Below are 27232 nucleotides of genomic sequence, written 5' to 3' on the forward strand. Positions count from 1 at the left end.
CTAACCTTTTATAATGCAGAGATATATGACCAAAACAGCAGGTTGAACATTGCTTGTATGGTCGGGGGCTAACTGTGCTATGTACGGTCATGAATGCAAGCTTGCAGGAACCCAGCAAATGCAGAATGGCCCTGAAATGCAGCCACAAAATGAACAAAGATCCCAAGCAAAGCTGCTGGGAGTCCAGACGAAGCAGTGCTGCCTGGGGGAGCAGCATTTCCTGGGCAGAGCAGCGCCCTGGCCCTGGCCTCCTCCCCGGAGAGCCCTGCCTCTATGAATACACATTCAAAGACTCGAAAACACAGAGCAGTCTCACAACCCACTTACTGTGCGTGGACTTGGGTGGGGAGGCACAGCACTTCCTGGCAGGCGTTTAGGCCTCAACAATAAAACACCTCTAAGCCCCTAAGAGGGCATGAGAACGCTCGCTGGACTTCTCCTATAGAAGGAAGGGGCCTCCACCCATTTGATGAATCGCACTTGAGCAATCTCCTGACATCTGAGGCTGGCACTGGTTCCGAAATTCCCCTGTTGCATTTCTCACTTGTAGTAAGAGAATATGCGTTAGATACGGTTCCAGTATTAGAAGCGCTCAGCCCCTTTTTGAATGTCTCTCCTGTTGAATGATCTCCTAGAGAAAAGAAGATTCCAAATCAACAGCTCAATTAAAAACGCTTCCCTGGATCCAAGGCAGCGGGGAGTGGCGTGTTATTTCCGTTAGCCCAGGATTGGGAAGGAGTCCAGCTTTTCTTGGGACTAAGGAGTTGCCTGAAATCGCCACCCAAAGCCTCTGTTCACTGAATAATAGTCCTGATTGCGAGGTTCAAACTCTCACTCGGGGAAGCAGAGTGGGGGAAAGATGGCAACAGTTGGCTCGGAAATTTCCTTGAGACAAAAGTGCCAGGGCTGAGGGAGGGCAGCCCACTTGTGATTCTGCCTGACACACGTGTGACATGCGCGAGCACTTGCCCACCGCACAGTGGTTACACGTGCGCCACCAAAGCAGGGGGCTTCCTGTGCTAGGAATTAGATTCATTCCCATTTCCATTGTTCCTCTCCTGGCCAACTTCTCCTCCTTCTCACCACACCCAGATCCCTTTCAAAAGGATTCATTCCTGTAACACTTTCACAGAGAGAAAGGGCTTTACTTGGTGACTTTGGGTTTACAGGATCGTTGGTGAACAATCAGTCTGTCTGGCAGGAAGGTACGCCCACAAATATTGCAGGGAACCAACTGGCTCTGGGCACTTCTCCAAGCAGCTTCATTTAAGGAATCGAGATCATAGAAACCTTTGGCTGGGAAGTTAAAGAAAAAAAAAAGAAAAAAAAAGAAAGAAAAGGAAAAGAAAAGAAAATGGTAAAATGGATCCGTTTTCATTGTGGAGAACCATATTCTACTTTTTATGGAAAATATTTTCAGGAAATACCTGTTGACTGAGGCTTTTAAACAAGTTATATTACTTTGGCCAAAAAAAAGTGCTGTTCACTCAAGGGTTGAGGAAAGTTTGCTATGAACCAGAGGCTTTTTGCTCCCTGGATTTTAAAAAGGGAAAGACATTGTTTTATGTGTTACGATATGCATTCGGTACTAATTATTAACATCTTTGCTTACACATTATTATGTTGCAAATATAACTTTTGGCTTTCTTTTAGTTGACTCTAAATATAAACTTACAAAGGAAAGAGAACATGTATTTGTATTTTTCTCTTCTGTAATCCTTCAGTGGAATGTTTTTAGAGGCCAACACTGACAGTCACGAGTGAATTTAAGATAAATTATATCATAAAAATTTATCATCTCTTTAAGGCCATAAACTCAGAGATTCTTTAAGTAATTAAAGTGAAGAATGCAAACAGAATAGTTAATCTGACGAAAAGAAGTGCCCTTAGGAAAACAAATAAGACAGCTGAAAGATGTACAATCTTCATTGGCAGAGCATAGGAAAAAGGCATATGGCTTTATTTTAGAGAAACAGTGTGGGACTTAGCTTTAATGAACCTTATTTAAATAAAACTACTTTAGTACATTAAATTGATTATGTCTTAGAATCTCCCAAAATAGGCCCCCAAAGTGTAGCCAGGCCCTCAAAAATATATAACATAGTTTTTTTCATTTTCATAGCATATATTTCCTCGTTAAAGCCCAGGTAATTCTCAGATGATTTCTGTCTCCATAGCAAACTTCAGATTCCTTAACATGCCTACTTCAATTATTGGTTTCTTTTCTTCATGGAAAATTAATTAAAATCCAGCAAATCTAGTATTTCTCCTTTGGATAAAGCAAGTGTCAATTTCTACATAGGATATGAAAGTGTTTTTCAGTGCTTTGAAAACGGTTGCAAAAATAATGGCACTGACTTTCTTCTTACTCATAAGGTTTAAAATTGACTAAAAATTCCAGAGTATTCACTGTCAGATGATTCATCACATCTCTCACAGTGTTTGCATCAGGCTCTGACTCTGGATCTGTAGGAAGGGTTATTTGAACTCTATGGCTACAGTAACTCCATGGGGTGGAAGTGGTCATGGGAATTCTCTTGGCCTAGAAAGGAAAGACCCCTTCAGAAGTAAAAACAACCCAAGGTCAACAGGAAAATCACAGGGGGTGTGGTTGAAGGGTCTAATTTTTCCAACAATAATAGCAGAATGAACCCACCAGGGCTTTCAAATGGTCATTTCTTGCACCTCTTCTAGACTTGTGATAATTACGTTCAAAGCAGAGAAAGTGATAAAGATTGGAAGTGAACAAAATACATTTTTGATATCAAATGAGAATTGCTGGGAGATAGCTTCAATGAGGCAAACAACCTTTTTGTATGCAAATGCTCTAATTTTCATCTTGAGTTTTTCCCCCATCTCTACTCAGAGTCCTTCTCTAACAAGAACTGTGAAAAGTTGAATTCTAGAAGCATCTAGAACTTTATTATGATAATCTAAATTCCATTCTGTGGGTCATTAAAAACTCTTTTAGGTCACATCTCTAATAGGAGTGCTTTGGACTAAATGATACTAAATAACCTTCAAGGTACCTTCCAGCTCTGGAAATCTATGGCTACATAAGGAGAATGAAGGAACTGAATAACACTCCTCTTAAAACCAAGAATGATACTCTTTTGAGGGGAATTAGAGGATCAACTGAGAATATGACTATGGTAGAAATGAGAAAGTCAGAGCTTATATGGCAAAAATACTCTCCAAACTACTTTATTCTTATACCCTAACAGTATATGCATAAGGTTCTGTAACAAGGCCACACATGGTAGTGTATGGAGGTCCAGTTTCATTTGGCTTGTGCACTGCTTAACAAAGTACTAATGGTAAAGTTTTAAAGTTGTGGACATTTCATACAGATGTCTAGATTTCCCATTTCTTTTGTATTTTTGAAAGGCATGACCCTACTGTGCTAAATTTCTTAATGATAGCACCAGCTGAAACTGGGCAGCAGCTGTCTACTTTAGAGGAAGCTAGTGCTTTCCAGCTCCCATAGTCTTCACTGCCCCTCTTTTCATAACTGGACCAATTTATTCCATTTTGGAACCTGATTAGTGGACCCTGTAAGCATTTGAGTTTGGGACTCCTGTTCTACAAACTCTAAGATGCATTCATATTTGCAAACATGTCACCAGATGGCCCCAAAGGTGTGTTTTTTTAAGCTTCATTGTTTTTAAATATTATGCTTGATAACATATGAAAGCAACTTTTGAGAAAGATGTAAATTCCAGCGGGCCCCTCTCCTTGTGCAGTTTTGCCAAGACATTGTGTCTTTATGTCTCAGCATCTGTGGGCAACACTTTGGGCAGGCATTCCAGAACTATTTTTCCTATTCAACTGTAGCCAGGACAGTAAATATTGCTCATTTTAGTTGTGTGAACAAGAGAGAAAAGAATATCTCTACTCTTACAGGTTTAGAGAGAAATGTCTCCCCTTATATGTACCCAAGTCATTTCACCCAAAAACTTACCACTAATGGCCCTGATTTCAGGTTTCTTAGGTTCTGGTCTCCTTAACTCTTTAGGCAGCAAGTTGTTTTCATTATGCCATTTTTTCAGACATTGTGGCTCATGGATGGCAATCGATTTTGTTCCATATTCACGACCACAAATGTAGCAAATGATTGTTGGTGGACGCCTAATCATTGCTGGCTACAAATAATAGAAAATGTCTATTAGATAATGTTTAGGAAATTATATTTTAAAATTATAAAGTGTGAAAATTACATTTATTATACATTCAAATTAGCTAGAAAATCAATGTTTTTTAAAAATTCCAATCAGTCTGTTAAAGTTCACCTTCTTGGAAATTAAGAGAACCAAGTTATGTTATCTGAGTGATTGGGGTCAGGTGAGGTTGTGGGTTTGGGAGAAGGATAGAAGATAAAGATGAGCTAAGCATAATTCTGCATATTGGTACTTGATAAAATATATTTTTTTCATTTAATAAATATTGTCGTCTGACTATTCTCCATGATGGGGAGAATACAATGATAAATTAGGTAAGAATCATCCTCTCAAAAACATCAGACCCTAGTACACCAATATATATATGAGAAATAATGTGTCATTGGAGAGTTTATAACAGTGTTATGCTGCCCACATTCTCTTGTGTAAACAACCTGGTACTACAAGTTCCTGGGATTCTCTGCCATTTTTGACCTGGAGTAGGCTCCACCCACAGGCAGAATAGCAACTCAGTTACAGGTGGAAGTTAGTGGATGTATACCCAGCTTCCTCCCTCAGGCTAATTCCAGACAGTCTTCCAGAAGACCCCACTGGGATTGCATCTCAATTGTTCATTAACACACTATCTAGGCTTTCTTCTCTTCCCTGTCTCTCCTCCCACTACTTTACTGGGGTTTCCTGAGACTACCTCCCAAACAAAGTACTTGAACTCAAATCCTTTTCTTAGCATTTGTTTCTAAGAGAATGAAATCTAAGGAAGAGTAAAGGTAAAATGCACCAGGGATCTTCTGCTTCTATTCAAAGTTACAAGAATAAGGATAACCAATGGACACGGACATTGGCGGGGGAGGGTGTTAGGGCATGTGCTGGGGAGTAGGGGAGGCCGGGGTGAGGTCAATGGGGGGAAAAGGAGATATATGTACTACTATTTGTAATACTTTAAACAATAAAAAATAAAATAAAATAAGAAACATTGCTTCCAAACAAACCAGATAACCTACAGAATCATAATTTTTGAGGCCATGGAGACTCTGAGTTGCAAGATAAATCAATGAACTAAAGGAATTGCCTAAGTTTGATGGTGGATCAGCAGAACCAAGAGAAAACCTCCCACACTTCAACTTTATGTGAGTATGGACAGCAGTTGTCTGCTTCATAAAGGGGCAGGACAGATGACCAGAACCCCTCTCCCCTACCCAGGAGGTCTTACACCCAGTAACAGGAGGTGACCAGCTAATGCTGTAGAGAGGCAGGAGCATTGAGAGAAACCATCACTAAGACTAGAACTCAGGGCCTGCCTAAATCTAAGGGTAGAACTAGAGAATTAGGCCTGTACTGAGTACCAGGTAAGACTAGTTTACTGCTGGGAGATGAGGTGACAATAAGAGGACTCCCTTTCTGTTGCAGGCATGCAGGGTCCACCAAGGTCTAAGAGTGCAGCGGGATAACGGGGAGAAGACCTTTGGCTCCAGGCCTTACACTTAAGTGCAAGACAGGGGCAGTCTACCTCTGCGGGAGTTTAAAGGCTGTAGTGCATAGAACATAACTAAAGCCAAGACAAGGTCCAAGCCCTGCTAAATTACAGACTACATTGACAACCACTTATACTCACAGCCTGACAGAAGAGGCATACTCATTTCTGGGCATAAGTACAATTTACCTCAGAATCTTACAATGTCCAGCATTCAATCAAAATTATAAAGCATGTGCCCGTGCACACACACATAGAAATTAGGATCTATGAGATCTTAAGTGTAACCAGATCAAGGGATAGCCTACATATTGTGATTATCAGGATTTTTAAATACGTATTTAAAAATAATTATTTTAATTAATACTAAATTATTGAAACTAATTCTATGTTAAAGAATCTAGAGGTGGGCAGCATGCGTAAATATATGGGAAATTAAAGCCGAGAGATGAAAGCAGGTAAAAATTATTCAAGAAAACCAAAATGACAGGAAACTGTTAAGCAGGGAAATAACCTATAACTGCACTTAAAGTTAGTCTGGTTGTAATGTATCTAAATGGGCCATCAGGGCAGCACATCGCTGAGAGCTTGAACTCCCGTGGCTTTGGGGATAAGGAAATCATGGACCAAGAGAACGCCAACGTTTTATCCTAGGTAACAAGGAAGACGGTGGTGTGACTTCCTGAAAGGGGGAAGTCAAGAAAGGCAGGTTGGGGAAGGAGAAAAAAATAGAACCTGTTCTGGACCTGTTGCATTTGACATAGTGATAGAATTTAAATGTGAATAAATCCAGCCTAAACTGGAAATAGAGGCTTGTAATTCAGGTCTACTGAGCTCCAGTGCTGTTCACACAGAAAAGACATCTAATACCATAAAAATTCCAGAAAAGGAGCATATAGAGTTTGGAGAAAAATTCTTGGGTGAATATCTACAGTAAGGAGATTGAGCAAGAGAAAGACATAAAGGTTCAAGTTTGCAGTTCAAGTTACAGGGAATGGAGATAAAAGACTCCATTCAGAGTTCTGGAAACACTTTTGGATTCCAGAAAGATGGTGTCAAATGCTACTTTGTCAAATACTACAGAGAGGAAGGGTGGTTGAAAAAGATAGTTACTAGATTTGGTTCCCAATAGATTACAAATCAGTGACTTTCGAGAGTTCAGTTCCAATGGATATAAGAATAAAAACTAAATTTTTAGGAGGTAAACAGCAGGTGGAGGAGAAGAGGAATACATAGTATGTCCAAAAAGTTTGCAGAGAGGAAATCTGAGAGTTGAGTACCATTGAGGAAGGATTTGTGTTGTTGTTGTTTTTAGGATAGGAGTGTGTTTGACAAGAAAGAGAGAATGCAGGCCTAAGAGGAAAGGGAAAATCAATTTTAAAAAGGCCTCAGAGGAGGCAGGAGGAGTTGTAATCAAAGGTGTAATGGGAAATGGCAGCCTCCGAGGGAGGGGAGGAAATAGATAAAGTTAGAGGAAGGTTGTTGTAGAGAAGGGAGACGCTCATGGAGCTCACATAAGATGGACTTAGTTTTCTAAGGATGAGGCAGAGCAATCTTCAGAGAATAAAGAAATTCAAATTCTGGAAAACTGAATAGTGAAAAATACTGGGATTAGGCACTACAACAAATGTAATGTGATTTAATTAGGGAAGAATACTCACCCAGTAATGGAAAAGACCCAGTTATGTTGAGCTGCAATAAATTTTAGTTGAATTAGGGGACCTTTTCCAATATATTCTTAAGTAGCACTGGATGGCATGAAAGCAGAAATTAATTTGGTGGTGTGGTCTTCCTGGGGAAATAAAACATGGTAAAATGTGTGTGTGTGTGTGTGTGTGTGTGTGTGTGTGTGTGTGTTTTAGAATTAGCCCGCTTTACACTAAGACTGTTGGAGGTTACACCTGCAGTGCAGAAAGCACAGAAGAAGATTAAAATCAGAAGAAAGCACATACACGATGCCTGCATAGCCAAGCAGAAACAACAGATTATGGGTGAGTGGATCCACAATTAATTTAGACCAAGCAAAATGGAACATGGAGTTACTCACTTGAGGATCTAAGTGTTTTTTTTTTTAAAACAACAACATTAATTTGAGGTAGAAAAATTTTACTCTATTATTCTGTATTGCATTATGGTAACTAAATACCAGTTATCAATTCTTCCTTGTTATTAGCCATGTAGCATCTAACGTTTAAAATGTGAATTAAAAATATTAGTGGAATTCAAGACTTAAGAGAAAGGATAAAGCAGAAGCAATAATTTTAGAAATATCCCAAAGTTCCTTACTACGTTTTACATATTTATTTACTTGAAACATTAATTAAATTCAGGCTTTTTGGCTTAAAAAGGGCAAGTTATTATTTTTGCTTTGAGGATAATGGATTTGTTAAAATTCTCTATGGAAAGTATGAGCCAAATTCAGCATTTAACCAAGCGTATAAGCAAAATAAATGGCATGGGTCATAAATGAAGGCATTCATGTCCCATTGTCAGGAGGTTTCTTTTAGAAGGAAAAATTAGAAGAAAAGAGGCAGACACAGAGGCCAGAAGACACACACAAAATAACCTAAAGGGATGTGGGAGAAAATTAATACCATAAAAAGGCTGAGATGTTCCATGTTATGTTTGCCAAAGCATGCCGCGTGCTCTGCATTTGTGGTTGAACTGCAGTTGAACCTGCAGCATATTCCATACTCTTAGGTTTTAGGCATCTCACTCCTAAACCATGCTCTGGGGGAGTGCAAGCAACCCAGGCACAGCCGGAGAGAAAAATGCATCCCTGTGGGTCTGAACGGAGACAAGAGACCCTCTTCTGTTTGTCCGCGAAGTTCACAATCGTCAGCCTGAAATTTCCAGGGAAAACGGAACAAGCTCCAACTTGTGGTTATTGCCAGTACCCCAACTGCCAAGTCTTACCCTTCCGTCTCTTTGTCCAGCTTGCGGATGGAAGCGGGGGGGGGGGGGGGGGGGTGGAGAAGACAGGAAGAGGAGACCCTAAGCCTGGCAGGAGGGGCAGAGGCCTGATGTGACAGACAGGGCCTAGCAGAGCAGGGCCGGGCGGCGGGAGGTTTGCCCAAGGACCTGTCCACACGGGACCTTGCCGGGCCTGCCAGCTCCAGGAAAGTGTAATCACAGGAAGGCACAGGGGAAGCAGATAAGTGCGAAGTTTCTGCAGAGCCAAAGATTCCATCCACAGCTTTCCTGTCAACATTTCAGATATTGGCGGGGAGAGGCACTGCTTTTAAAACACTGAGGTAAAAGATTTTTTTAAAAAGTGGATCTCTGAATTTCCATCAGAGCTCCTTCAGGTGTACCCTGTTTTATGGGAGGAGGGAGACCGCGTGCGGTTATTCCCGCAGTTTCCTGGGAAGGTCTGTTTAGGCTGGATACAGACAGGGGCACTTGAACACTTGAGGGAAAGCTTTCCTGTGTGCATTTCTTTTAACTTGAATCCAGTGATTTTCATATGTTTCCAATCATTTTGCTGGCCACTATTGGAATTATCATTTCATGTTCTATGCACAATTTTTCTTTTTCTTTTTGTTAATGTCTTTTCTCTGTCAGGAACCCCACATGTTCAATCTTTCAGGCTGAGACTGAGCAATGCAAAGGGAAGTGAACATTTAACAACTTTTCTCCTCCTTAGTGTCATTCATCCATTCATTTTTACAATTTAAAACAAACAGCGATAGTACCACCATTAAAGCAAGGGGGAAAGAATAAGGACCGAGACAAGAGGGTGGTGTGGTGAACAACCTTAAAAGAGGTATTCCTGGGAGAAGAATGGTCATAGTTCCATAAAACTAGACCAGGATGCCTATTTCAATCAGCTCTCGCTGACCTCCCTGACAACTCAGGCTGAAAGGAACCCACTGAACTACACAACTCAATAGCAAATAGAGCATACAGGGGAAGTACAACAATTGGTTAGAAGGGAAAAAAATATTTCTAACATTAACTATTATTGCATGAATCTTAACAAAGGAGATATTGAAACTAAAACTAAAATGGAAGTCATGCCCTAGCCGGTTTGGCTCAGTGGATAGAGCATCGACCTGCACACTGAAGGATCCCAGGTTTGATTCCAGGCAAGGGCATGTACCTTGGTTGCAGGCTTGGTCCCTGGCCCTGGTAGGGGCGTGTGCAGGAAGCAATCAATCCATGTGTCTCTCTGTCTCTCCCCCTCCCTCCTACTCTCTCCAAAAATCAATGGAAAAATATCCTGGGGTGAGGATTAACAAAAACAATAAATATATGTATATATATATATTTTTAAAATATATATATATTTTATTGATTTTTTACAGAGAGGAATAGAGAGGGATAGAGAGCCAGAAACATCGATGAGAGAGAAACATCGACCAGCTGCCTCCTGCACACCTCCTACTGGGGATGTGCCCGCAACCAATGTACATGCCCTTGACCGGAATCGAACCTGGGACCCTTCAGTCCGCAGACCGACGCTCTATCCACTGAGCCAAACCGGTTTCGGCAAAATATATATATATATTTAAATGTAAGTCACTACTAGCAGTTTTACAAGAGATCAGAAACACACTGCATTTGGTCATTTCTTATATTAATCCCATAATACATACTAAGTACTAATAGTGTGAAATTATAGTTGTGTAATATTATTTACAGGAAAGTTAGGAGAATATGATTACAGGATGTAGCTTTTTGAAAATTTGATGTGAAATACATATTAGTAAGTGATAATTCTGGGCAATATGCCCCTTTGAAATTCTGATGGCTATGATCATCTCCTCAGAAAAATACACATGTATATAGAATTATGGATAAAATTTTTAATGATTGGTGGACTCTGTAAAACTCATCCATTAACCATAGGAAGTGAGCTGTTGAGCATTAGTCAGAGACATATTTTTTTTCCAAATAGGTGGTCCTTTATATAAGGAGCCATTTGGGACTGTTTAAATGCCTCAAGAACTTATGAAATACACCACTTCTTGCTTTAGGGCTATCTTAAGTCTTGTTTTGCCTAAAATAGTCCCTATTATACCCATTGTCATTTATTCTCTAAACTGTTCCTATTTAGTCAATAAATTATATAATCACTCTACTTCCAATCCTTTTTATAAAAACATCAATTAATAAAATATAAGCAATCAAGAGATTAAACAACAACAAAAAAGCTCAGAAATATTGAAGCTGTGGACTATAAGATTGCCAATGAATTCATTTAAATATATAACAAGGCAAGATGACTATAATTTCTATAGTCATCCAGAAATTATGGTTAGAGAAGAGAATATAAAAGAAACACACCTTGACCAATAAAAATGCTTATTAAAAATGGCAAGGGAAGGAGAGGTGCAAAGATTTTAATGATACTAAGTTCTTTAGACCTCTCATGGCCATCGGTCAATTAAAACAATATAAAATTAAAGCATGGAGTTAAAAGTTTTCAAATACTTTAATAATTTATCTTTGTTTTTTTAACTTTGGTGGGTCCTTTAAAAACTAATATTTTTAGTGAAGAAATATTTTTTCTGAGGTTCTACAATATCATTAATTATACTGATTTCTTTTTGTCAAATTCAAGTAAAATGAAATATAATCTATTAATAATAACTTGGATACAATGAGCTCACTTCTATGAAAATATCTGTATATCTTTATTTATATACTAGAGGCCTGATGCTCAAAATTCATGCAAAAGTAGGCCTTCCTTCCCGCGGCTGCCGGTACTGGCTTCCCTCTGGCACCCAGGATCCGGGCTTCCCTCACAGCCCCGGCTTCATCCAGAAGGTTGTCCAGAAGGAAGTCGGTCTAATTAGCATATTACGCTTTTATTATTATAGATGTTTGTCTACACAGAGCATGTTTGGAATGATATTCACTAAGGTCAAACTAATTTGGGGGTAATTTTATGCTAATTTTGATACTTTCCTAATGGCTTAAGTTTTCGTGATGAATTTGTGTCATTTTTCTAAGAACAATTTTTTAAAGTAAACTCGAGTCAAAACTTAAGCAGAAATCAGCACTTAATGGAAAAATCAGGTGGAGCCCAAGTAACTTTCTGAAAATTCCTTGAATAACTGATAAAAGATTATAGTCAAGGCTTTGTATAATAATACAGTTTAGTATTATAATTAGTAATTGAAATGGAAAATAATATTAGGGATGAATACAGCTTTGCATAGCATAAAATAACAGTACAATGCAAAATTAAAATATTAATAGTATCTTAAATTATATTACCAATATTCCAGTACACTGTTTTATTGTGTCAACTGTGCACAGCTGAATATGCATCAGTTAAATCCTTGCATGATGCAACTCAACTGAAGTCCTAGAATTCTGCTCCATTACTTTAAAAAGCAGTAACAAGGGCCTGGAAAAATAATCTGAGGACAGGATTTAGCATGAGTCTGTTTCTATCATAAGATAATCTAAATATAGTTCTTCTAGATATTTTAATTTTGTTCAGGCTTGTTTTCTTGGCTTGGTTGCATTAGTCAAAAATAAATTCACAAATAACTAAATGGGACCATATGGTATTAGCCAGCATGTGTTGAAAGTGACAGCCAAAAAGATAATTTGGGGGACGGCTGTATTGAACCATCCCTTGGGTCCTGTGTTGCCCATTGTGGCTGGACTGACAAATCACCATAAATTTTCAGCCTCCCACCTGCCTCCCTCCCCTCTGCACTTGACTATGTTCTCCACAAACTTGGTCTGTCTGACGTGACACTAGAAATTTCTGTGGTTTCCCATGGCTACAGAATAAAGGCCAAATACTTTATACTGAGTTCATTCATGCCCAACCTTAGCCCCATGAAACAGGTCTGCTAGCCACACCAAACTCAGGTCCATTCCCCAAGTGAGAGGCCACAGTCCTCAACTCTGCTGTCTCCATAATTTTACTCATCTGTTCCTTCTAGCAACAAGCATTTAAATTGAATATAGCACCTGCATTATGCTGGAGGTTGTGGGGAAACCCAATCCTTAGCTTTCCTTAGTAAATGCAAACAAATAAGCTACTAAATCAGAAGGCAACATTTGTAAGTGCCCTGATAGGGGGACAGAATGCTATGGGAGGCAGAAGCAGGAAAAGGGGGAAGAGTTTTGACCAGAAGACAGTGACAAGGGTGATATTTGAAGTGGCTTTGTTGAGTGGGTAGAACTGTACTGATGTGGTGAGTACTCTCTCAAGCAAACATGATCTATTCAGCAACTGTTCAATAGTACTCTAGTCTGCTAATATGGAAGTTCTATAGTCCATAGTGAAAAAACTGGTTAGAGGAAGTGTGAAAGCAAGAATCAGTCTGTTCAATATGGGACTGAAACAGGAGTGGCCAGACCTTGAGAGCATAGTCAGTGTTGTCACCTTTCCTGTGTCCTCCAACCTTCCCACCTCGGTGCTGGTCCATCCTCACGTCATTGGAAGCTAGCCATGGCTCAGGGGCTGGGTAGGCATTTGTACTAGAAGCAAGTACTTTCTATGACAAGATAGCAGCAATAACCATGTTGGGGTATTGTGCTATTGTGGGAGTCAGGCAGAGAGAGGGCAATGAAAAAGGCAATGCAAAGTGTCTTGATCTTGTTGAGACCCAAGTTCAAGGATGAGGACTTAATACCCATGAGATGGAATCAGATCAAGAAGCTGGGGGCAATTTATAATTTTCATATACTAAAACATCTTGATTCTCCCATATTGAGGAAATATAACCTCGTTCTGCCTGCACTGAAAGAGACCGAAGAACTCTCAAGTGATAATAATAATAATAACACTAATGCAACGAAACATTGTGAATAGATAAACGAAGTGTAATACCACCATCCAATGGACCATTACTCAGCAGTAAAGAAAAAACTACTGTTATTTGCACCATTATGGATGAAACTCAGAATCATCATGCTGAACAAAGCAAGACACAAACAAGTACATTACTGCCTGATTCCATTTAGATAAAATCCGAACTAAGCTATAATGATTGAAAGTCAAATCAGGGGTTGCTGGAAGCTGGAGGTGGAAGAAGGAACAAAGGGGATAAGAAAGCTTTGGGGGTGATGAAATGTTCTATATCATGATTATGGTGGTGATATAACAGGTATATAAAGCTGTCAAAACTTATTGAATTGCCTGTGTTTAATGGATGCAGTTTAGTGTTTGTAATATTAATCCTCAATAAAGCAGATTAAACACCACCCCATCAGACCTGGTTTAGTGAAGTGCTTTTGCATTGCCATGTTCATGCAGTGCAGTCAGTTAAAGTCAGCAGCACATATTGTCAGATGAAATTCCAAAATCAAATAATGTATTTGAGTGGCTTTTGCCAGGAACTGGAGAATATTTTTAAGTGGTCTAAATTCTAAACCTTTATCTCTCAAGAAAATTTTCCAGTTGAAAACAAGAAAAAAAAAGGGTGGGGGGAACTAAAGAAAATGAGAAAATGTTTTATTTAATTGAGAATTTTCCCCCTAGGACATTAACATTTTTAGCCAGAGAAAGTACATGAGGCCGCAATGCCGTCCACACACAATCCCATCCAGCAGAGATGGATCCGTTTGAGAGGCCGGCCTGTTCCCCTGTGCCCGGGTGCGTGGCATCTGGTCTGCTGGAGACATAACCGACGCCAGCTTCTCGTCTTTCAGGGAGAGGAACTTCATGGCCCTTTAGTTTATGAGTGTGAGTGTGTGTGTGTGTGTGTGTGTGTGCACTAAAGACATAAAAGGTTAATCACTTCCTTCAGTTGATTTCAGAAATATTGAAAGACTCCCTTTGCCACAAACTGGTCATTCCTTTATAGTATTTTCTTCCGTTTTGTATTTGACCTTCCTCCAGCCCCAAATGATCATATCTTTAGGCTTATTCCCCTCAGGAAGAGAGCACTGAGAGCTTTGGCTGGAGAAGGTCCTAAGCACAATCACATATCTGCTCCCCTGGGGCACAGACTGGGCGGCAGTGGCTGGCTGCGTGTATTTGCTGTCAGTGACGCAGTCCGCCTGTTCTTTTTGAGGAGGTCGTTTTGGTGGGCCGTGCCCAAACAGCCATATCAAAATGTAAAAGGTGCCTTTTTTATTACCAAATATGTATGCAAATGAAATACCTGGCTCTTTCCCCAAGTAACATGCTTCACACATTACTTGAAAAGGAACAAACAAAAATGCAGGAAGTTTAATGGTCTCTCTTTCTCTTTTTTAGGTTTCATCATAACAATTCCTGCATCAAAACTGCCATATGCCCTTTGTTCATTTGGGGACATTCATTAACCTAAGAGTCAAAGAGAAATCAAGGAACCCAGAGGTGAGAAAGCATCTTGAAAGGGGACAGTCCTATTGGCTTTAACCATGACTTTGAGTAAATTAAGGTGCTCCACCTTAACATACTTTCAAACCCTCTGGTTGTGATCATTCATCTGCATGGCACAGGTCACAAGATGCAAAGCTTGAAAATGGTACCCCTGGGAGAGATACACATGACAGTCCGTACCCCATCCCCGGACTCCACCTTGGATCCCACCCTATGTGTTAGTGGCACTTTGTTCCTCAGATGGAGCATGACTGGGAACAAGCGCCGCATGGCCAGTCTGCAAATATCTGGATTTAATCAGATATTTTTCAACTGCACAGAAGCCAATAAAGCAATGGGATTCTGCACGGTGATACTCAAGTTGCATTGGGAGCAGAAAGAACTCAGAGACATCTGCTGAAAACACAGCTGAGAGTGATTCGGGGGTTTGAGACCTGCTCTAAATGGAAATGCATCTAAAGGCCGTCTCGCGGGACCGTGGCGGCCCAGCTGCTGTGGCTCAGGAGGAATTATCTGGTTGCAGGCAATGTGCCAGGTGCTGTGCTAGGTTTAGAACCGAGAACTGGCTCTCACAGTGGGAATAACCACACTTAACTCACCACCTTTACTCAAGAACTATTTACTTTTTCCTCAGCTCTTTCTCTGGGACAGTAGGTCAGGTGGACGGGTCCCTGTGTGGCAGCCACAGAGCCCATTCCACCTGAAATCAGTCAGGGCACAGGGCAGGGTGAGAAAGGCACCTGCTGAGTGGAGGAAGCATTTTCTTGACTTCTCTGCCCGTTGCTATGTTTGAGCTCAAATGGATTAGTTCTGAAAACTTACTCTCCAAATGTGGAACCTCTCTAGGCTCCTGGACTTTTTTGTGGACTTTTTGTGGCCCTGTAAAATTCTTAGAAGGTTTGGCTTCCAGATGTCTGACCCACAAGAACGGCCTGTTTTTGGAGACTCCCACAGGTGATCCACATGGGGGTTGGCAGCTGGGGTGAGTTACCCTATGCTCAGGCATGAAGTGTATGTGTGCCAGTGGTCCCTGCACATGACTATCACACAACGATGTGGGTCGCTTCATGGGTCTCTTATGACCCAGCTTGTCCCGTTTAGAGCATCTCACCCTGTTACCCACCAGAAGTATCTCCCTTCTGCCTTATACTCTGGGATCTCAATGTTAAACTAATGAACCAAAAGCCTTTTCAGCCGACAGGCAGGCATGTTTTCCTTGACCAGCACAATGTTCTTAAAACTTTTATATGTGAATATCTTTAGGTGGGACTTACTCTCCAGGATACTACAGGCTCCACCACTCTCTATTGCCTAACATGTAGCCTGCCTAGCCCTGAAAGCATTTGAGCTTGTGACTCTGAGCAGCCAGTTTTCCCCCTCTCTCTTCCTACTCATCTCCCCAATAAAAGGTATTTACCTAATATCTCATTTGTAAGAAATGACCCAAACTTATGGTTAATTTTCATGCATGTGCCAATGGCTAAAGAGGGTGTATTACGGTGGAATTAAAACAGTTTGCCAGATAGTAGGCGACGTTTTATAGAAAAAAAAACTATGCAGTGGGACATTAGAGACAGTCACACTGAAAATTCCCGTCTTTCTTTGAATTTCAGCACTTGGACAATTACTACAGAACTTGACAGGAGGCTTGAAGCCTATCCTTAGGCTACAGAGTGCCTACTTTAAGGGTTAAGACTGATTTCCAAAGCCATGTGCATATAGTAACCATTGATCCTCCAGTTTTTTACTTGCTGGTGGATTTTTTGCTTCCATGACTCCTAGCTGGATCCCAGGCTGTCAAAAACAGGGTCCTTCCTGCTAGGGCCTGAGGGACATATGTGGTTATGCAGCTGTAGGAATGGATGTCATTGCATATACTGTGTTGTTCTCTCCGTGTGACAATATTAACCATAAAGAGTTTGGGTCTGGGCCTGGCCAGTGTGGCTCAGTTGGTTGGAGCATTATTGTCCCATACACCAAAAGGTTGTGGAATCTATTCCCAGTCAGGTTGTGGGTTCCATTCCGTCGGTTGGGGTGCATGCAGGAGATAACCAAATGACCTCTCTCCTCTCTCTCTCTCTCTCTCTCTCTCTCTCTCTCTCTCTCTCTCTCTCCTTCCCCTCTCTCTAAAAATCAATAAACAAATCCTCTGGTGAGGATAAAAAAAAGAATTTGGGCCTGAGCTGCTGTTTTAGATTTTCCACACTGTTGATCTCTTCCATTAGGCCAAATAATTGAAATATCTGTGGTAAGTGCACAGGGCATACCATAGAATGCAGAAAGTTTGGATGAGGAACTAAGAGGAAAAGTGTTCCTCCCCATACTTGAGGCAAAAGAGTAAAACCACTTTTAGAAATCCTTGTGAATATTCCAATATTCAAAATATCTGATCAAATAGCAACTAACAATTAGTAAGTGCCTCGCACTGTACTAAGTGCCCGTTTTACAAACCAGGAAACTGAGGCACAGCGATTAGTAAGTGGTGAGGCTGGTCTTCACTCAGACAGTGGGTCTTTGGTCACTGCCACTGTGAGCAGGGCAGGAAGGAGCTGCCCAGTGATGACTTCCCAGGTGCCATCTCAGGCCCTTTCCTTTTATCCTCTCATAGTGGGGAAACTGAGGCTGGGGAAGTTATATAATTTGCTCAAAGATATGTGGTTTCATTGGGCATCTATTACTTGATTCCAGCTGCTTCTAGAAACAGGGGGGAAGGTCATCAATGGTCAGCGGAGTATCATCCTCTAGGTCTTATGTGTCCACATAATCAGCCATTGGGTGGGATTTGAGAGAAACCAGCAAAATTCCCACATTGCTCTCTCTCCATTACCTCAAAAGTTAATTTTATTGGGTTCAACACATCCCTCTCTTGATCCTCTTTCAAAATGCAAATAATCTTATGAGATTTTTCTATGAAGGAGTTTATCAGATTTTCCCAACCTGCTTCCAACCATAAAAAGGGATGAGGTTGGTGGGGGTGGGGTGTGGGGGGAGGGTATAGCGGTGCTGAAAGAAAAAGGAGATCAGAATACCAGGCCAGGCCATCGAAGACTCATTCCCAAAGTCAGAATTTTGCCTGCGGCCATTTAAAGTTCAATTTTGACAAACTTGACTGAAAATGAATGTATAAATTTCCATTCCCCCAGGCACGTCCTACACATGCAGACAAAGTATAAACAGCATTTGAATATATAGGAGTAACCGCATAGCTCAATCTCAAACCTCAACAATTGCAGAGCTTGATTGTCTAGAAACCACTGGTATTTCACATTTACTTCTGGTGTTTTCAAACAATCCTACTCAAATGTCACATCTGGAAGGATCATTGTTTGAAATGAAATTGTTTTTGGAAATCACTGGATGCCACGTAAAAGAATTTTTCCAATCTAACCTATTGGCCAACTATTAGAGAGTCCATTACCTGTGATTTGGAGTTTTGCTTCTTTTAACAATAAGAAAAACTTGGTCATTCATTTGGAAATGCTGTTAATATTCAAGAACCTTCATGTACCTGATTTTTAAAAATAAACTGTTGATATTTTGAATATATGCTTGCATTTTAGTTCTTTAATTGCTCAGCCTGAGATACAAAGCTGGGAAATCTAAGTCAAAGAAAAAATTCCAAATGAGATTCTCTGTTTCTGAAGGGAATACGGTTTCTTAGCTGAAGTTGCTTATTCTTTTCTCATCTGAGAAAAAAAAAAAAAAAAAACACAAAAAAACACTGCTTTTTTTGTGATCACTTAGAATGATATTGATTGGAAGATAGGGTATTTAAATAAATCTCTCTGCAAATTCTTGTAAGAATTACTTTTTTTGAAAAACATGGACAGAGGATGGCCCCGGTGTTTGGTTTCTCTGTGTGGGACCAGGCCTGACCCTCCTGGTCAGAAGGCTTCCAGGTCGCAGGGTAAAATGAAGTAACAAAGGAGGAATGGGGGCAAGACCAGAAAACCACACACTGAGATGACCACTCAGGTTTTCCGGCTCCGATAGGTAGAAAGGGGAAAGGCACTTAGGAGGTGGGGATTTCCAATGCCTGATTTGTTTACAACTTATCTGCCAAAGGGCCCCCAGCTCAGGGGAAAGGTGAAGGAAAGAAATTTTCGAATAAAAAAAAAGAAAGAAATCAAGGATAGGCCAAAAGAATTCTAACACCAGGAGACAATTTTTTTTTTCCTTATGAGAGTTGTTGACCCTAATCCTTCCCTCTCTTCTCCCTGTCCCTCTGCCTCCGATTCCCTGAAGCTTTAGTGATACTTTTATGTTTTCAACTTCGCCGCTTAAACAAAAGTAGCTTGGGATGTGAGAGCTTCTTGGGGACCTTAAGTGACAGGATGAGAGCATATGAGCTGGTGCCTGGAGCAGGGATATTGGAAACTTACAGAGTTCCTGGATTTATTAGGCCTTTCTTCAATTTGTAAGACATTTCTTACATAGAAGACAGCCTCATAGAGGTAACATTAGAGACAGTGGATATAAGGAGGAGGTGAATCACATAATGTAAAGGGGAAGCAAGAGATGGCATCCTAAGTCAAATCCTCTCAATGCTCCACCTGCTTGTGAAGCTGAACTTGAGTTTCACATTATCTGTGAGAGGCTAGTCACAGGGACAGCCACCTCAGTTTCAATAGGAATTCCTTCAAGGTTGTGTCGCACTACTTTTGGAGAAGTTCTAAGAATTTTGGGTGGTATTTTAGTTGTTGACCTTGAAATTCGGATTTCTAAAAATGATAGGTATCCACTCAGTCATGACAGAAAGATGTGCTAGACATCCATCACTAGACAATATGGGCATCTATGTATGTGGGGCTGGAAGCAGGGAGATGCGGGTGGCAGGGTAAAGTATTATCCTTCAAATTTTTATATTAAGAAGCTATACAGCCCTAGCTGGTTTGGCTCAGTGGATAGAGCGTCGGCCTGCAGACTGAAGGGTCCCAGGTTCAATTACAGTCAAGGGCACATGCCCGGGTTGCGGGCTCGATCCCCAGTGGGGGGAGTGTAGGAGGCAGCCAATCAATGATTATCTCTTATCATTGATGTTTCTATCTCTCTCTCTCTCCTGCTCTGAAATAAATAAAAATATATTTTTAAAAAAGAAGCTATGTAACAATTTTGTGAAGGATGTTGTTGCTCTAAAATTTGTAAACCATCCCCCTGCCCAACACACATGTATTCCACACACAATATACAAGATGGGGCAAAGGTAGGCTTATAGTTATTCATATGGAAAATAATACAATAATTAATAAATAGTAATATAAGAATAAAATATGTTTTGCATACTCACAACTGTAAACCTACTGTTGCCTCACCCTGTATATACACGGATTCCTTTGGGTTGGTTTTTAGAAACAACAGTGCAGAAGAGAATTGTCTTGTTACCTTAAAGTTGTTTTTAGTACACCTGAGAGCTGTGGGATCCTAAAATGCTGCCCTGATGTGCAGGCATGCTTGGCACCAAGGAAAGATGACATGGCACATGGGGTTGGATATTAGTGGTCCAGCTGCCAGCATCATCAGGGTGCAGTTTGTGAGGTCAAGGCTGGCTTTTATGACATCAGCAGAGCTGAGGAGGTGAACTAGGGCAACTGAAGATGATTATAAGGGTGGAAACCCCTAGAAGAATCCCACTGAATGTTCTAACATCTCCAGGAGTTCCAACTCAGTCTTGTTTGGGAATCATGGAAGCAAAGGGTTCTATGAACCTCAGCCTTGATTTCAGGAACTCAATGTAACTGAAAGTATGAAGAGACAAAGGACTAAGTAGCTTCTTAAAATGAACTTTTTCTCTCTCATTATACCTCTTTCTCTCTCATGTGATAGGCTTGATCAGCTTGCCTGGTATTCCACTGAGAAGATAAAAGCTAACAGACTATAGCTCCTTCATCTTTCCATTAGCCCCTCCAAACTTACCTCCATTTGCAGTCGACCTCTCCCTGAAATGAAAAAGTGCCCACTCTGAACTGGGATCCCAATCCCTGGGGACCATTTCTCCTTCAGGTTTTACGCTTACCCTTATCATTCTGCTTCTTCAACCTTCCTCTCTCCACTGGATCACAATCCTGAACATTCAAATATAGAAGCTCCCATCTTTTAATGAAACTTCTTTTAACCCATTATCTATTTCTAGCCTACCCTTTATTTCTCTTCTAGTCACCAAAGCCAAACTTCTAAAACCACATCCTGTCTTTATCAACCATGCACCTGGCAACCCCCATCACTACACTCAATGTGTTCTTTCCAAGGTTATCAAACTAAATCCACATGGCCAAATCAGAGAGATTTTTGGGCCCTCATCCTGTTCAACCTCGGCATTCCACTGTTTTCCACACCCTTTTTCTTGACATCTTCTCTGATCTCAGTTTCTGTGGCACCATACTCTAGTCTTTTCTCTAGTGTCTCCAGGCACTCATTCTCCAGCTCCTTCCCTTCAGATCCCCAAATATGGTAATGCCTCTTAGCTCAGCCCTGGGTCTATTTTCATAACCCTATCATCATTCTGATGACTTTAAATATATGTTGCACTACACAAATCTATACCCCAGCCTAGTCTTTTCTTTTGAGACCCAGACTTATATATTCAGCTTGTCTTACCCACTTAGATATCTCATAAGCATTTTGAATGTAATATGCCCAGAATAGAACTATTGGTCTTAACTCTCAAAAGCTACCCTTTCTCAAGTCTTTCTCACCTTAGAAAATGGCACAACTAGTACAGTTGCTCAAACTAGACATGTAGGAGTCATCCTTGACCCCCTTCCTTACCCTTTCACGTCCTAACTTATCACCACGTCCTAACCATCACATTCTCATTATACCTGATCTCCATCTCTGCTACCAATACCCTAGGCCAAGCATCCTCAGCTTTCACCTGGACTCCTGCAGTAGCCAAACTGATGCCACGATGTCCACATAGCAGCTGGAGAGAACCATGCTGCTTCTACAGCTTTCTCTTGTGTGCCTGTCTCCTGTTCCATTAGGCTCTGGCCACCTGTGGACTTCCTAGTTCCATTTAAAGATCTTTCTTACCTCAAGGTCTTCACACATGTTTCCTTTGGCCAGAATGTCTTGGCTAATGCGTTCATACCTTTTGTATCTCAGCTGAAATGTCACTTCCTCTCAGAGGTTTCTTGACCCAAGAATATCCTCTCCCACCAAGAAACACTGTCATATCACACAAATTTCATATTTATTTCGTATTTCCTCCGCAAGTCTCCATGAGATCAAGAACTGTGTCTATCTTTTTTATGACTCTATATTTAGTACTTAGCCAATGTCGAACAGTAAATATTTGTTGAATGAACAAACTTCTGTCCTCTTTGTCCTACTTAACACTCAGTCTGGCAAGATAACCATACCCTTTTTGTATCACACATAATCCTCTCTCTTAGTGACTTGCAAAGGTAATGAGCCTTTGAATCTGGCTCTGACACTCACTACCACACCCACTGGGTGACTTCGGTCAAGTTGCTTAACCCTCAGTTGCTTCACCTGGTAAGTGGGGAAAATAATATCTGTCTTTTAGTAATAGTATGAAGATTAAAATGAGAACATGTATATAAAGTGCTGATCAAGAAAGTACTCAAAAAAGTTCCCTTTCTTCCATGCCTCCCAATAAACAAATACTTCTTACCTAGTAATACATGTGCATACACAAAACTTTTGATGAGACAACATCCATCCTGCCCTTCTGAGTCTTTCTGATGGTGACCTTCCTATTGAGATTTTTGCCTTTAGAGGATGAGACACTTAGCCATGAAACAGAATTTATAACATTAAACCAAATATGCAACTGCCGCCCTAAATAACTAGAGTTTGTGTTATAAGGGTACCTTCTCAAATATATTTGGAGGTAACACAAAGAGAAAAGGAATAATATTTTTGATAGTGTAGAAGACATTACTTTAAAAGAAAACACCAGATGGCAGCACCAGATGCTAAAGAGGTATCTGAAGGGACTTAGCTCAAACCTGAGCATAAAACTACATTGAAAGAGACGATCATTTATAGAAAAGATAGTTTCCCTACAGAAAAATAATGCCTACTTTGTAATGTAATAAAGGATTTTTAGAAAAGGGATTTTACATGTGACCAGCATAATCCTAAGGAAATAACCCCAAGCATTATCTAACCAAAAAACAACAGATTACAAAGTGCCCATTGAGGTCTTGGAAGAGAACTTGCCTTAGTGGCATTAGTTTATGTTTAGAAATGATTGAAAGGTGACAGAAGCATCTGTGTCCTAAGAGAACTGAGCCAATCTATGTTGGAAGAACATTCTGAGCAGAAGGTAATTCACTCTGCCAGCGAAACAGTCATGTTGCCCGACTGGAGTGAATTGTTTTCCAAGCACTGTGATCATGGTTCTAAAAAGATTTTCCTCACTTGAATTCACTGCAAGACTGAGCCCCCTGAGAACATCAGGCAAGATCATTGATTCTAATCAGAAGTCAGATCAAGGATTCTAGAGGGAAATTGTTATAATTGACAAGAGAAGAAATGAAGGAAACAGTTGAACTCTAAAAAGAATGCATGTGGCCATGCCGGTGTGGTTGAGCATCAACCTATGACACAGGAGGTCACGGTTTGATCCCAGATCAGGGCACATGCCTAGGTTGTGGGTTTGATCCTGGTGAGCGGCATGCAGGAGGCAGCCAAACAATGATTCTCTCTCTCATCATTAATATTTCTGTCTCTCTCTCCCTCTCTCTTCCTTTCTGAAATCAATAAAATATATTTTTAAAAAGAATGCATGTGCATCATAGTCAGCCAAAAGTCGACCATCACAGGCAGATGAAAATCTGAAATCTAATAATGCATAGGGTAGTGCTCTTTATGGAAAATGTATGGTTCACTGCACTATCTAAATTTTAAATGATAAAAGAAATACAGCAATAGACAGGATCAAATCATAAACAAAAGAGAAAACTACAGTTCCCAGGAGAGCCTTTCTGCTGAGAGTACCACTGCACAGCAAACATCCTTTTTAGCGAAGGAATAAAGTCCATTGCTTCCAGATTATTATGCCTCTCTAAAGCCTAAGGAGATTTCTCCATTGTCATTAAACCAAGCTTGCTTTAAATCTGGCAACTAAAGCGACCCTATGTTAGATGACCTTTCTATGACCCCCACTAAAGCCTGCATGGTCCCCAAACAGGCCAGCACACATCTGACAGCCGTGGGCGCCAGGTTCTCACTGACACAAGCCTTTTCACGTCTGGGAGCAGAGTTGGCTGTGCTCTCACACAGCCATGCCCTCTAGATGCCCTTGCTCTGATGAACTCCCCCGCTATGCTCAACGCACGAGTCATCGGGGCCCTCGCTGGCCTCTCCTTCTGACATTCTCCCCTCCAGAGACTGCGTGAGGCAGGAGGCGTCCTCTTGTGAAGCCGTGGGCCCAGGCCAGCCTCTTTTAGCAGTCGTGACTGAGTTAGAACATGCTGTGCTCAGCCTGTTGGCTCCACTCTTGGGAGCACAAAGTATGTGTTATAACAATAAGCCCAAGAATCCTAACCACACTCTTCCCTATCTCAAGATCTGTAATGAGAACATTTGAAGTAAATGCATACAATCAGGAAACAGGGCTGAAAGTCACACAGGAACAGAGTTGCTGATTGTGACCCTGAGACATGATCCTTTTGCTCTTTGAATCCAGACCTCACATGTTTTGAAAGAAAAACAACAGCCAGAAGATGGGAAAAGCAGATCATGTTTGTGAGACCAGCCTGCAGTCCTTGCCACACTTAAGAGTTTGGGTTTTCATCCGGCAAAGAAACCAGCCATTCTTTCTTCAAAGTTCATCCGAACACTTAGCCAGCTTCTGTCAGTGTGACTCTTCAGCTTTAAGATCATTATCTTGAAATCTTCTAAACCAGCAAGTCCATATAATGTCATTTTAAACATGGAAGTTAGAAAAAAGTACTAGATATTTGCCAAAATAATGCAACGAAAAAGTAAGAAAGAAACACTGAATTAAACATAAAAAATCCCCCACCCCCTTTTGGTTTAACACTTTGCAATACCTTGAGTAACCTTAGTTTCCCCAAAACAGTCCATTTATTTATTTTTTTATTTTTTTCAAAACAGTCCATTTAAAGAACCATGCAGGTGGGTGTTTCAAGTAGCAAATCAAAGAAGAAGAAGAAGAAGAAGAAGAAGAAGAAGAAGAAGAAGAAGAAGAAGAAGAAGAAGAAGAAGAAGAAGAAGAAGACAAAGAAGAAGAAGACAAAGAAGAAGAAAAGACTGACCACATCCTATTTCTCATGATTTGACATCTGTAAGCTGTGACACAGCACATCCATCCGCTTGGCTTAAGGGTAGGACAGAGTCCATGGACGGTGCCCTGTTTTGCAGGTAGCCTCCCTCATGAGCATCCTTCCCCAATCCTGGTTGATGAAGAAACTTCAGGTGAAAACCCAACAACACTTCCCCCTATGACTGGGAACCCCTGGGTCAGGCTTATTTATAACAATTGCCCAAGTGGCGAGTCAGAGCGTGGTGTCCAACCCAGATACAAGGTACAGAGCAGCAGCGGGAATTCAGCACTTCCCAGAACCAGGAACACACGCCTCCCTTCTTGGGTGTCTACACTGGGTTAATTCCCCACATACTACAATCATGTAAGCGTTAACAGAAAACATGCCCCATTCGCAGAGCACGTCTATTCCTGCGAGTGCGCCAGTGTTTAATTATTGCTAAGGTCATTTGGGGTTTTTGACACAGATTCTATTTTAGTAAGATAAACTCAGCATAACTCAGCGTTGCCAAAAACGAATTCCTAAGGTAGATGACTAAAATAAACTGGTAATAAATATTGGCTTTTGGAACGGGGATTATAGTTCTGTAATGTAGACATAGCATTAATGACTCATTTTCAAATAACAGTCTCTCCCAAGGATTATTGGTAGGAGGGGTCAGGGAAGAAAGAAGTCCTCTCTTTCTCTCTCTCTCTCTCTCTCTCTCTCTCTCTTTCTCTCTCTCTCTCTCTCTCTCTCTCTCTCTCTCTCTCTCTCTCTCTCTCTCTCTCCACAAAACGGAAGAGAACTATGCATCCGCCAGGCAAGGATGTTCTTATGTCTACTTTGCCATCAGAGATACAGCCCCTGGAGTGGGACAGGGGTCAACTTGGACAGGCTGCAATGAGTCAGAAATAGGCATCGAAAGAAACCACTCCAGGGGCTGAGGCAGTTGATTCGGGGTCTGTTTTCTCTCATTCCCCTGGAGGCAGTATGCACTCCCCGGTCCACCCAGGGCATCTCATGTGGCATGAATTACCTTATCAGTCCCAGTGGGTGCTGCCACATGCCTTTGCTGCTTGAAATTAGTGGGCTCTTTCAGGCCACCTTTACTCTCTAAAGTCAAATTCTGAACGCGTGGCCCACTTGGTTGAGCCTCACAACTTCTCAGATGCACCAGAAGGCGCTGGGGAGCAAAGGTCCGGCCACAGTTTGGGCAAGGCTCAAGCTGAGCTTGACTTGGCCCCTCGCCAGGTACAAGGGGCTGAGGCTTCTTCTGTGGGGGTGGCCGCCGGAGCTCCCTGGGGAGCCGGTCATTTTCTATTTTCCACTTTTCCAGGCATTGGGGCTCATGAATAGGAAGGGAGAGGGAGCCAAATTCCCTGCCACAAATGTAGCAGAGGAGAGTCCTTGGTCGAGCTGGGACGCCACCAGAAGCTTTCCTAAGGCCAGTCAGGTCATTAGAATTGTTGTTGTTTGGTGGTCTGGGCCCACCACCCTTGGGCTTGCAGCTTCTCTGGTGAACAAGAAGACGGTCTGGCAAGAATGTGCGGCCACAGGATTCGCAGGGCAGCAGCTGGGCCTGAGAACTCTGGAACGCTGCCTCGTTCAGTGCCTGAAGAGTGTAGGACCCATTGCCGCCGCCCAGGGGCTGTGGCTTGGAGGGTTCTGGCCTCCGCTGGTGCTTGGGCAACTTGCTGTTTTCAATTCGCCACTTCTCCAAGCACTGGGGCTCATGAATGGCGAGTGATTGGGACCCAAATTCTCGGCCACAGATATAGCATATCCGGAATCCGGGCCTGCGGGACGGGATCACAGGTGGGGTAGGCTGGCTTTCTGACATAACTCTCTTACCAGGCCGTTTTGAGAGGATCACAGTTCCAGGCCTAGTTTTCTGAGGGTTTGTCTTTATTTTTTCACCAGGATTGACTTGCTCTGTTTCTGGCAAAAGGCTAGAAGAGGAATCACTTGATAGAACAGCTTGGTTGATAAGGAAGGTAGGTTCTTTAGAGCGATGGAAAGTTTGTTGCAAGTTTTTGGAAACCCTTTTCTCCTTTCCTCTTTCCAT

The 27232-nt window shown here is 41.4% G+C and overlaps 1 protein-coding gene across 1 annotated transcript; it reads right to left on the bottom strand.

The window, feature by feature from the left end:
* Nucleotides 1-1144: 1144 nt before the first annotated feature.
* On the bottom strand, nucleotides 1145-27232 carry LOC307107028 (zinc finger protein 474-like; the record flags this gene model as incomplete). The annotated part of the gene is made up of 3 exons (XM_079783904.1): nucleotides 1145-1296; nucleotides 3962-4142; nucleotides 26204-27232. The coding sequence occupies 3 exons, from the start codon at nucleotides 27230-27232 to the stop codon at nucleotides 1145-1147; spliced, it is 1362 nt and encodes a 453-aa protein (XP_079640030.1).

The sequence above is a fragment of the Cnephaeus nilssonii genome (assembly GCF_951640355.1).
Source record: "Cnephaeus nilssonii genome assembly, chromosome: 2".
Taxonomy (NCBI): domain Eukaryota; kingdom Metazoa; phylum Chordata; class Mammalia; order Chiroptera; family Vespertilionidae; genus Cnephaeus; species Cnephaeus nilssonii.